A 13444-nucleotide genomic window follows, 5' to 3' on the forward strand; every position below is an offset into this window, starting at 1 on the left:
TAATCTGGTGAGTCACCTATTCCAGTGTATACCCTAAGAATGCCCCTGGCAAAAGGTAGAGAATGGTTTGGATAGTGAAATTTTAAAGAAAAATAAAGAACATTGATTTTCATTATGTGATGCTATTGCTAAATATAGTTTGGTAGGATACTGTAGTCGCTAAAAATCTGAAATCTGGATCATTTAAATAAAGCATAATGATCATATTAAATCAATGCTAAAAGACAAATACATTCAAACTTGGCAAGTCTGGAATTATAGCAAGCAAAATCTTGTGATAATGTCATTACTCCTCGTGCATTAACCATGTAATTGACACAGTAAGCTGAAGAATCTTCTCACCACACATGTGATGCACATGTAATGGTGCAGCATCTTTATCAGAGCAAACATGATTGCAAACAAATCTCTTCTCTCAGAGCGTTGTATGTTAATTAAAATATCTAACTGAAGAAGGATGTATTTATTCAGAAAGCATTCGTTAGTACCTACATAATTCTCAAGAAGAGAAGGAGGACAGTTGAAAATCAATGACTGAACTAGAAGGCAAAGAACTCAAAATGCTTTGCTTGAAACAAAAACTGTAGCTCAATATCAATGAGAAGATTTACAGTTCCTTTCAAAAATTTGTTATTCAAAACGGCTCCTTCAAAAGTCCAAATGAGAGATGGCATTATTGAAATTGGAATCAGAAAAGATAACTTGAAATTGATTTTTAACTATTGCCTTACTACTCCATCAGGCAGTAAGAAGTCAAAAAAGAACTTTTTCCATCAGCTGGAAAAATTTGCACAGAAAATGTGTTAACATCCCAGCAATGACACCATTGACACACATTTTTAAACCTATTGCTTAATATTAATAAAATTATATCACTTAATTTTAACATTAATTAATATCAATACATAATTTTTAAACTTCAGGTTTTTATTATTAAATTTTCTTAATTTTATGTTTTCTTTTTTTGAAACATCCAGATAATTTTATATGCAAAAAATATATATTAAAATCATTTTTACTGTTGATTATTTTAAGAATTCAGTTTCACTTAGTATTTTAAAATATGTTGCTAAATTTTATATTTGAATTGAATTAAATGCTGGGTCAATAATTTTACTTTATAAATCCTGAATTTGTATTTTGCAAAAGTAGCTAGTGAAATACTACTGTTCACATTTTTTGCTTTTATTAGTAAAATGTTAAAAGACTGCTGTTTTCATTCACTGATGATGATAGGCTGAGCGTAGGTAATGATGACTGGGAAGAAAAAAAAGTTTTTTAATGAGACAGAATCAGCCAGACCTGACAATTTAAGTATATGTGTATAAGGCAAAAGAAGGGAAAAGAGAATACTCTGCTTTCTTGTATGAACTTTGAGTAAATGTAGTTACGAACATTACCATTCCCATAGAGAGAGGAGACACAAGAGAAAAAGGAGGAAGAGAGGAAACAGAAAAATAAGCAAGAAAACAAAATAGCAAATAGCACCTCTGTCCTGTTTTATACCCCAAATGCACTGTGATGGATTTGGCAACTCTGCTGGATTAGCAGAGTCTAGTTGATGGCACAGTAAAGCAGACCATGAATGGCAAACAGAAGGTTCATCACAGGACTTTCTACAGTTTCTTAATCCTGAGATACTTTGAATCTGACTGGAGCCAGTGCCCCTACTGTTTGTTGCCTGTAAGTGAGGCTGAGTAGTTTCTAACCTTACAGTTAGAAAAGCAGTGTATGTATGTGGAGGGCTGGTATATGCTTGTATTCCTATGATGGGAATCTGACTGTATTATACCAGAAAGATGATTCTCTGCAGTGGTTATTTCTATAATATTATTAGGACATTCCTTTGTATACATTATAGATTTAATAACCTGTTAATATCTAGGCTTCACTGTTAGCTCAGATGATAAAGCACCTGCCTGCAATGCAGGAGACCTGAGTTCAATCCCTTGGTGGGAAGATCCTCTGGAGAAAGGAATGGCTACCCACTCCAGTATTCTTGCCTGGAGAATGCAGTGCAGAGTGGAGCCTGATGGGATACAGTCCATGGGGTCACAAAGAGTTGGACGTGATTGAGCAACTAACACTTTCACTTTTCACTTAATATTTTGTCAAATAGCCTAACCACTTTCATTTGGATTTTGGAGTACATTGGGAATAACCACTTTCATTTGGATTTTGGAGTACATTGGGAAAATGCCAATTAAAAAAATCTAGTTAGTAAATAATTTATGAACACACCAATAGGAAACTACTTATGGAGATAGTGAATGACAGGGAAGAATAGCACGCTGCCGTCCATGGGGTCTCAAAAAGTAGGCACGACTTAGTGACTGAACAACAAATATCAAGCTTGAAAGTTCTGATACAATGATACAATAACAGCATCAGAGTAAAATCACCAAGCTACTCCAATTTGTGTTAAGGAGATTCAGAATTGCTCTTTTACTTTTTAGTTTGTAAGCACTTAAATTTCTGATGTTTTTTTTTTTTTTTTGGTCTCTCCTCTATTTGCAACAGTTTAGAAACTCATGTTACAGTTAATGTGGAAAGAATACTGTTTTCAGTATATAGCTCCCTCCCTATCTATACTGAGTTTGAAAATGGTACAGAGAGGGCTTTAAAATATTTAATCCCCTAATTGTTGAAAAGTCCTGAAGCTTCTTAAAGCTTACTGAAGAGTTGAATTGCGCTGTAACTTTGTTTTCTATAATTGAAGTCGAAGAGAACCACAGACAAGACTACATTTAACATTAGTCAAATGACTTGTTTTGATACTCAAGTGGCACTCTCAAATTTTGACATTGGTTTATCTTTCCCATGTTTAAAGCTCCTTGAATCGTCAAATAAAGAAGACTTCTGACATATTAGGATGTCTTTAGGTCCTACTGTGAACCAGCAATGCAGGTGTTTTCTTCTGGATTTTATTTCAGAAATCTCTACCACAGGACCTCTTGGCACGGGAAGCACCACCACCAGTACCACCCTTCGGACCACAACCTGGAGCCCAGGCAGGAGTACCACCCCCTCAGTGTCAGGAAGAAGAAACCGGAGTACCAGCACCCCATCTCCAGCTGTCGAGGTGCTTAATGACATTACCACACACCTTCCATCAGCATCGCCCCAAATCCCAGCTCTGGAAGAGAGCTGTGAGGCTGTGGAAGCTCGTGAAATCATGTGGTTTAAGACGCGTCAAGGACAGATGGCGAAGCAGCCATGCCCTGCAGGAACTATAGGTAAGTTTGTCCTGCAAAACTAAGCTAAAGGTGTATTGCTAGTTTGGCTTGCTTTCCTAGCATTTTCTTGTCTTGTTTATTTGTTGTCGGTGTGGTTTGGGGTTTGTTTGTTTGGTTTTTGTCATGACATATTTTAACATTTGATTACATTCTGGATTCAGCCGAATTACAATTGAAAGCAAAATATTGCCAGAGTTTGAGAATGCACCCTAAAGAAGTCACAGGTGAGAATCTGCTGGTAATATTTATGAGACCAGTAGTTCTCACCCATGCCATGCAGTTTCTAGGTCAAGTTTCAATTAAGCTCCAAAGGGACTTCCCTGGTGGCTCAGATGGTAAAGAATCCACCTGCAATCGGAGAGACCTGGGTTCAATCCCTGGGTTGGGAAGATCCCCTGGAGGAGGGCATGACAACCCATTCCAGTAATCTTGCCTGGAGAATCCCATGGACAGAGGAGCCTGGGAGGTTGCAGTCCATGGGGTCACAAAGAGTTGGACAACTGAGCAACTAAACACGGCACAGCACAAGTTCCAAAGAGCCAGCTCTTCTACACAAAAGCTCAGAGTTAAATCACTGGGTTGGTGGGCACTAGTTCTCATGCTTGTTACCATCAAATATATATTACACAAAACTAGGCTGAGGACTTCTATATTAGATAATCACTGGAACTACATATCATTTAACAAGAGAAAAGATTTAACTATCTTTTATTACCAGTCCTCATAGCCGGCCTTAATAATCAGAGGCTCTTTGTTGTCAGGGATAATGCTGGGAGGAGCCAACCTCCTCTTACCCAGCAACCACTGGAGACATCAATCCTGCATCGTTTTCTGTAGGGAACAGTCAAGAATTGGATAGCTCTTTGCCCTCCACCACCACATCCCCGCCCCCTGCTTTTTTCACGCTTAACAATTCATAATATCCCAAACTCAGAAATAGTTTGATTTCTTATTGTTACATATAAATCATCATAAAATTAATACTTGATACCCTGCATAAAATTTGAATTATTCCATAAAATATGTAAATAAAACAAATAGGCAATAGATGTCATTAGACTAACATTGTTAGGACTCTGTCTCTGGGTTTTATTGATTTGATTACTTCAATAGGTTTGTCTTAACAAAGTTTCAATGTGGACGTGTACTTTTGAATTCCATGGTATATGAAGTGATGGGAAGATCAGAAGATGTATATTGATTTTTATAAAAGTGCACATTTAATTTTTTTCAGCAAAGTGTTTAAAATTATTCTGAAATCGTTCTTCCCCTTATGAAGGTGCACAGTGTTTAGTCCCATTGTTTTCTATGGTATTGGAATCAGAAAACATTTTTAATTTCTCTAGAACTGTCTCCCTAATTTTAGACTCAATTCCTTTATCTCTAAAAGAGAAATAATAATAGCACCAACTTCTTCAGATGTTTGTTGTAGAGCTTAGTGAAGTACTTTTTCTTTGAAAGCAGTTAGCAAACTGTAAAGACCTACAGAAATATGTCGTTATATTTCTGTGAAAATGAAGAAAGAGATTTAAAGAAAACCTGAAACCCTCCCTCCCAGGTGACTGTGTTATGCTGTGGTCTTACTTTTACCCTTTGTCTGTCCCCTGTGCTGATCCTGTGTTCAGGCCCACACAGTCTTTTCTCACTTGAATTATTGTGATAGCTTCCTCATAGCCCCCGCATCACTCCCCGAAATTCATCCTCCATCCTGCTGCCACAGATATCTTTCTAAAACCTAAATCAGCCCATTTGTCTCCTCTGCTTAATGGCCTTCATTGATTTTCCAACACCCGCAGATGACAGACAAGGGCGTTTACGATCTGGCTCTGCCAGCCTTTCCAACTCCATTAAATACAACTCCCCTACCCAGCAGACCTCAATTCAAAACACTTGATTCCCAAAGACAGCATATTTTTCCTTTGCCTGGAATGCCCTTACCCACCTTGCAGAGTGATTCCTTTATGACTCAGCTGCTACCTTACATCTGAAAACTCAAGCAATAAGCCCCATGGAGGCTTATTCATTTAATTCATGAAATTATTCCCTGTACCTGGTGTAGTTGTCCGTAAATGCTTTAAAAATACTGAGTGTTTGTTGTGTTATGATTTTCTAATGATAGTTGCTTTGCTTGCCAGGTACTGTAAATGGTACTTTAATAGTCATTACCTCAGTTCAATGATCACAATCTTATCTTTTGCTCATATGTAAAAATATCATGGACATAAAGTCATTATAATGAAGATTGTTTGAATATTTGAAGCAGACCTATTTCTCTCATTATTTTAGGAGTATCAACTTATCTCTGCCTGGCTCCTGATGGAATCTGGGACCCCCAGGGACCAGACCTTAGCAACTGTTCTTCTCCTTGGGTCAACCATATAACACAGAAGGTAAACCATGTGACTGTCAAGGAAGGCTTTGCCAGTTCTAGATCCTCGGTTGTTGAATATAACAGCTAAAAACAAAATAGTCAATATTTGTTTTAATTAACGTGGAAAAATTCTCCCATTTTATTTTAACTCAAGATTTAATGACAGTTCTAATATGCTGTGAGCTAATTCTAGAATTTTTTTGTTCATAAAGGGCAAATCTGTGTATTTCCCCTAAACTGGCATTATGGCTTATAATAGTTTTATTATTAATACAAATTTTATTGTATTGTGAACTACAGATATAAAAGTCCAAGAGGTATTATAAATCAAACAAGCAAAAGCTTCTAGTATTCATACATATGGATTTTCCTGTGGAAATAATAATTACCAAAAGAAAAAAAATCTACCTTTGGAATCTTAATCCATTTGATAAATGTTCTATAACCTATTCATTTATCAGTGTTAAAAGTATACACATGTGTGACAGAATCTTGCAGACTCAAATTTGCAGGGCTTATTTGGTTGCAATATGTTGAACATTTTTATTATTAATGCACTGTGGAGCTTTGAATTGATTTCATTACAAACAGAGACCAGATGTGCATTTATGCCAAAAGGGCTATGGGATGAATCCTTATTATAGCAATTTGTGCAGATTTATGCACTCCTAAAATGGAGAGTCCTTCTATAGCACATTAGCTATGCTGAGGAATTTTTGAAAGAGATTTTTCCTGAGAAATACTACAAGTGATGGCCTCACTAAAAGCCTGTCTGTGCCATTTGCTCTTTTCTCTATTTGTTTTTAACCAGGCTTATCCTCAATAATATACTGTATAATAATCCATAAATATCTACCCAGTAGATCATTTAGCAGATGAGCCATAACTATCTATTTACCCTAAATCATGGAAGACCAGTGGTTATATTGACTCCAGTTACCCTCTTACATATGCATCTCCATACTTGTTGCTATTCATAATGATGCTTCTCCAATTTCAGTACTGTTCCTGCCACAGTTTTTATGTTCTTTGATTTTATTACAATGTAGCTCAGACCCCAGGGCAAATAACTTACTGGATGTGATCAGATTAAAAGATCAGTAGCATATCACCTTACATTAGCAACTTTTAAAAAATATTCCCTACATACTTAGCCTGGGGGTTAACATTAATTCAGCAATAATTCACCTAGAAAGCTGTGTTTTCATGATAATTCTTGAATATGGTTGGCGTATTTCATTGCAGAAATTACCGGTGACTTTAACTGATAATATTGCTTAATTCTTTCCTTTCCTCTGCAGACCTTCTAATCTTATGACAAAAGACACAGTTCCTTGCAAAGACCAGACAGTTGTTGCCCATTTGATTTAGGGATGGAATGTTTTTATTTTATAACAGATATGTTCCATTCTTTTGGAAGGTTTCTGTATAATCCTATAGCATCTGTAAAAATATATTAAGATTATACAGTTTAGATAGTTGAAATTTATAATGCCTTAGCTAGATTACTTATAAATTTGTAGAATTGTCAAACATTTAATCCCTGCAAATCGACTTATGTGCTTATTGCCAGGTCAGCGTTGGAGCTGGTGTTTAACTGGGTCTACCTTTAATAAGATGTCATGCTTAGCAACAATACCAGCTACACAGTGAATAGATCATGATGGCCTTTATATCCCATACCCACTTAGCTAGTCTCTCTTCACTTGTCTCCACTCTTTTCCTTGGTGTATCCATTATACCTCCAACTATTTATCCCATTCATTAAACATAATGGTAGTTGAACAGGCTACCACAAAACTCCAACATATTTAAATATTGATGTTGTAAACCTCTGAGAGAGAATCTGCATGCACTTCCCATAGTGATTTTTCTCTGTTTTCTCTCCCTCCTTCCCAAAACATCTTCCACAGAATTCATCCTTTTACTCATTTCCTCCCTCAGTACCCAAGTCCCAACAGCAAACAGATGGAACCTGGGCAGAAAATTTGTTTACAGTGGTATTGAGGGAACAAAGGTGAACTGCAAGGGATTAAGAGGAATTCCAATGCTAGGAACACAGATGGAGCTTTCCCCAACCCCAGGCCTATGGTTGCCAGATCAAAGGAATGGTGAAAAATTGGTAACAGAGTGTCTGACTCTGTGCAACCCCATAGACGGCAGCCCACCAGACTCCCCCGTCCCTGGGATTCTCCAGGCAGGAACACTGGAGTGGGTTGCCATTGCCTTCTCCAATGCATGAAAGTGAAAAGTGAAAGTGAAGTCGCTCAGTCATGTCCGATTCTTCCCGACCCCATGGACTGCAGCCTACCAGGCTCCTCTGCCCATGGGATTTTTCAGGCAAGAGTACTGGAGTGAGTTGCCATTGCCTTCTCCAAGCCTCCCCACTAGCCAAACCCAAACAAAAGCCAAAGGGAGAGATGTTGTCTTAAACATATCATGTAAGTCCATTTCTTAAGACAGAGAAAAGGATGGAGGAGGATGGAAAGTGGTCTTCTCTGACTTAAGAAATGGAAAGTATCCAGCAGAGTTCAGTTTTTCTTTACTTCTCTCACCCCTCCTCCCTTTCCCATCCTTCTCTTCCTCTCTTCACTGCCTCTCTCTTCCCTCCTTCCTTTCTCTTGCTCCATCCTCTTTCCTCTGCTCTGACCTCCCCATTTTTCTTATGTTTTATGTCATGTTGAAAAACTTAAAGTGAAATAGGTATCTGATCTATTCCTCCCCTCCTCCACTCACTGTGGTTCTGAGAATTTTTCAAGTAGAGGAACACTGTTTACCCCCAATAACAGTATAGATGGGGAAAAATAAAGAGGGAGTGATTCTCTCATTTGAACAGTATATTCAGTTTCCCCTACCCAAGTTTGTGGTACCATTATAGGCTGCAAATATGAATAAATAAATGGATCACGATGCTCACTTTAGTTGGAAAAAGCAAACATTATCATTTTTCTTAAGAAATGAGTTGTGTTTTTTCTTCCTGCAGTCAGGCAAAGAGGGAAGAACCAAGCACAGAATTTTGATCGTTTTGTGATTCACAAATGAAGTCAGGCCACTTCATATGGGTGAAATGATAGATTGAATTTTGAGTGGTATTATAGAGTAGATTACATTTCACTAGAGAAAATGTAAGCCTTTAAAGTCAGAAGAAGTTTGTTAAATGCTGGCCATAATACTTTCATAGTCATGAGATTTAATAAAAAGCCAAATTTGTGTAGAAAGGAAAAGCAAAATACAAAAAGGAAAATTTACCTCAGCAGCAATGGGGAAGTGTAGGGGCAGAGAAAGAAGGAGAAACTGGTAAGTGAGTGGACAAATCGATGGGCAGGTGGACAGAAAGGTAGATACAATGATAAATAGATGGTTGGATAAAAAGATTAGATAGTGAAGCTGAGTACATACGTCTTCAAATTAATGTTTTAAAAACATTTTCCTGTTTATGGAAGCCAACAAATTAGTTTAGAGCTCTGCCTTCTCAGATACATGTGATGAAATATCTGATTTTCTTACCTTTCTCAAAGACTGTTCACTGAAACCATGATCTCTAGCTTTAGTTTGACCTGTAGTTTAGACTCAAGTCTTCAAAAAGGAGTTTATATTTTCTATTTTTGCATATCTGTAAAGAATTCATTGTACTTTATAATCCCTCATATCTTTTTTTTCAGTTGAAAACTGTGAAATTATAAATGTGAAGACCCTCCATATTTATAATATTGCCATGTAAAATGAGATCTGCTTCCTACTTCATTAACTGGTCCAAGTATTATATGCAAAATAAACGCCTGAATTGTTACTGGGAAATAGTCTTTCTGTTTCTAGCAAACTAAAGTATCTTTTCTTTTGTCTGCACACAAGTTACTGACAGATTTTGAGATAATGTAAGGTTCTTCCTGCATTTTCTAAAGAAGGATGTGTAGATCTAGAAATGGTGTTGCTGTTTTATATTATGTGCGTGCTAAGTTGCTTCAATCATGTCCAATTCTGTTCAACCCTATGGACTGTAGCCCTACAGGCTCCTGTCCATGGCGATTCTCCAGGCAAGAATACTGGAGTGTGTTGCCAGGCCCTTCTCCAGGGGATCTTCCCGACCCAGGGATCGAACTCACATCTCTCATGTCTGCTGCATTTGCGAGATCTTTACCACTAGCACAACCCGGGAAGCCCCAGGTGCAGGTTACAGTACAGAATAAACCAACTGTTTGTTCTGAAACTCTGGCTGAATCTTGTACCCGGATCTTAATTTCACCATTCTTTTCAAACCCATAGATCTACTATGGAATAAAAGTAAATTGCTTATTATTTTTATCAGAGATTTGTGGCATTTCCACATCTTCAAGCTTAATTAGCCTACATTCAATTGTAAGGTAGAGGCATTTTATTGTCTATAAACCCACTTGACTCAGATTCACAGAAAAATAGGTAGATCTTTCAAAGAAATGGTAGCTTTGTACTTAAACACTGTAACTCCTCCATGAATTGTTTTGCCACCTAATTAATGTTTGATGTATAAAATCCCATGAAATGTCAAAGCTTATTTCAAATAAAATGGTTTTTTCTTGTGTCAAAATTTGAAATGCAAATAGTATCCATCTCTGTCATAATTATTATCCTTAACTACAGCAGCAGGGTTTCCCCTCCTTTATTCAAGCCTTAGGTATAATCCCACCATTTCAATACAGGCATTAATTTACTAATCCTCACAAAACTTATAAGATTTCTCAGTATGCATGTACTTATTTCTGAGGAATAATTTTAGCAGAATTTATTAAAAGAATTGTTAGAGATAGACATTGTAATGATGTCTTTAAGCTAGAATAAGCGAAATAACTATTTCAGTCTTGCTTCTTTGCATAGAAGACTTGAGGCAGATGTAAGATATGTGTATATTTTTGTATGGAAATAAGATAATAATAACTGTGGTGAGTGAAATAAATAGGACAATCAGAAAAAAGAGTAGCTTCTGGATGCCACTGGAAAGACTGTGATTCATGCAGGCCTGATCTGGATAGGCAACTTTTGAACTGAGCTTGAACCTTAAAGTCATAGTAGCTATCAGTCAGTCAGTTCACTCAGTTGTGTCCGACCCTTTGCAACCCCATGGACTGCAGCACACCAGGCCTCTCTGTCCATCACCAACTCCCGGAGTTTACTCAAACTCATGCCCATTGAGTCAGTGATGCCATCCAGCCATTTCATGCTCTGTCCTCCCCTTTTCGTCCCGCCTTCAATCTTTGCCAGCATCAAGGTCTTTTCCAATGAGTGAGTTCTATGCATCAGGTGGCCAAAGTATTGGAGTTTCAGCTTCAAATTTAGTCCTTCCGATGAACATTCAGGACTGATTTCCTTTAGGATGAATTGGTTGGATCTCCTTGCAGTCCAAAGGACTCTCAAGAGTCCTCTCCAACACCACAGTTCAAAAGCATCAATTCTTTGACACTCAACTTTCCTTATAGTCCAACTCTGACATCCATAAAAGCCATAGCATTGACTGGATGGACCTTTGTTGGCAAGGTAATGTCTCTGCTTTTTAATATGCTGTCTAGGTTGGTCATAACTTTTCTACCAAAGAACAAGCATCTTTTAATTTCATAGCTGCAGTCACCATCTGCAGTGATTTTGGAGCCTCAAAAATTAAAGTCTGCCACTGTTTCCACCGTTTCTCCAGCTATTTGCCTTGAAATCATGGGAATGGATGCCATGATCTTTGTTTTCTGAATGTTGAGCTTTAAACCAACTTTTTCCCTCTCCTCTTTCACTTTCATCAAGATGCTTTTTAGTTCCTCTTCACTTTCTGCCATGAAGGTGGTATCATCTGCGTATCTGAGGTTATTGATATTTCTCCTGGCAAACTTGATTCCAGCTTGTGCTTCATCCAGCCCAGTGTTTCTCATGATGTCCTCTGCATACAAGTTAAATAATCAGGGTGACAATATACAACCTCAAAATACTCCTTTCCTAATTTGGAACCAGTCTGTTGTTCTGTGTTTAGTTCTAACTGTTGTTTCCCGACCCTGCATACAGATTTCTCAAGAGGCAGGTCAGGTGCTCTGGTATTCCCATCTCTTGAAGAATTTTCCACAGTTTACTGTGATCCACACAGTCAAAGGCTTTGGCATAGTCAATAAAGCAAAAATAGATGTTTCTCAGGAACTCTCTTGCTTTTTTGATGATCCAACAGATTTGGCAATTTGATCTCTGGTTCCTCTGCCTTTTCTAAAACCAGCTTGATCATCTAGAAGTTCATGGTTCATGTACTGTTGAAGCGTGGCTTGGAGAGGTTTGAGCATTACTTTACCAGTGTGTGAGATGAGTGCAATTGTGCATTAGTTTGAGCATTCTTTGGCATCACCTTTCTTAGGCATTGGAATGAAAAGTAACCTTTTCCAGTCCTATGGCCACTGCTGAGTTTTCCAAATTTGCTGGCATATTGAGTGCAGCACTTCACAGCATCATGTTTTAGGATTTGAAATAGCTCAACTGGGATTCCATCACCTCTACTAGCTTTGTTCATAGTGATGCTTCCTAAGGCCCACTTGACTTCACATTCCAGGATATCTGGCCTAGGTGAGTGGTGACACTATCGTGATTATCTGGGTCATGAAGATCTTTTTTATACAGTTCTTCTGTGTATCCTTGCCACCTCTTCTTAGTATCTTCTGCTTCTGTTAGGTCCATACCATTTCTGTCCTTTATTGAGCCCATCATTGCGTTGTTACCTTGGTATCTCTAATTTTCTTGAAGAGATCTCTAGTCTTTCCCATTCTGTTTTCCTTTATTTCTTTGCACTGATCACTGAGGAAGGCTTGCTTATCTCTCCTTGCTATTCTTTGGAACTCTACATTCAAATGGGCATATCTTTCCTTTTCTCCTTTGTTTTTCACTTCTCTTCTTCTTACAACTATTTGTAAGGCTTCCTCAGACAGCCATTTTGCTTTTTTGCATTTCTTTTTCTTGGGGATGGCCTTGCTCCCTGTCTCCTGTACAATGTCCCAAATTTCCGTCCGTAGTTCATCAGGCACTCTATCAGATCTAGTCCCTTAAATCTATTTCTCCTTTCCACTGTATAATCATTAAGGATTTGATTTAGGTCACACCTGAATGGTCTAGTGGTTTTCCCTACTTTCTTCAACTGAAGTCTGAATTTGGCAAGAAGGAGTTCATGCTCTGAACCATAGTCATCTCTTGGTCTTGTTTTTGCTGACTATAGAGCTTCTCCATCTTTGGGTGCAAAGAATAGTAGCTATGGGAGAATCCAATTTATGGCACCACTGCCATTAACAAGAAGCCTGGAAATGACTCTTGGTGCCTCTCTCTCATTTTACTCACACATCCAATCAGAGTGTAAGCCTGTCTGTACTTGTAAATCTCTACCAAATCAGGCCACTCTTCATTTTCCCTGCTGCTCCAACCCTAATCCACAACAGCTTTTTCTACTGTGTTAGCTTCATAGTAGGTCCCCTTTCACTCACTCCTGAACCCTCTAATCCATTCCACTGAGTTCCATAAGCCTGAGTAGACCACTCCTATTTAGATTCTTTAATACCTTCAGATTGCTCTTGGCACAATTTCTCAAAATCATCATCACACCTTCCAAGTGGTACTACTGCTCTGCTCCTGCTCGTATCTCCAGCTGCCTGAACCCCAGTCACAAGTACCCTCGTGCAGCGCCCTTAAATCTCCCTGCACCTCTTTCCTAAAAGCTTCTCTCTCTGCCTAGAAGCTCCTATCCTCATCCCAACCTAATTTTCTCTTTTCTATTTGTCTTCAGATTAAACATTCTTTCTCAGAGAAGTATTTCCTAAATTATTCCCTAACTTCAAACACCAGGCTAAACTGCCTT

At 38.0% G+C, this 13444-nt stretch overlaps 1 protein-coding gene across 6 annotated transcripts in view; it reads left to right on the forward strand.

The window, feature by feature from the left end:
- ADGRL3 (adhesion G protein-coupled receptor L3) overlaps positions 1 to 13444 on the forward strand; it is a 956872-nt gene that overhangs the window by 758798 nt on the left and 184630 nt on the right. For 4 of the 6 annotated variants that reach the window (XM_070372461.1, XM_070372464.1, XM_070372466.1 and 1 more), the window contains 2 exons: positions 2934 to 3236; positions 5523 to 5626. In XM_070372461.1, the coding sequence (XP_070228562.1) occupies positions 2934 to 3236; positions 5523 to 5626 (407 nt within the window). The remainder of the gene's footprint in view (positions 1 to 2933; positions 3237 to 5522; positions 5627 to 13444) is intronic. The other 2 variants (XM_070372463.1, XM_070372465.1) reach the window with 1 other exon arrangement.

Source organism: Bos mutus, chromosome 6, assembly GCF_027580195.1.
Source record: "Bos mutus isolate GX-2022 chromosome 6, NWIPB_WYAK_1.1, whole genome shotgun sequence".
NCBI lineage: Eukaryota > Metazoa > Chordata > Mammalia > Artiodactyla > Bovidae > Bos > Bos mutus.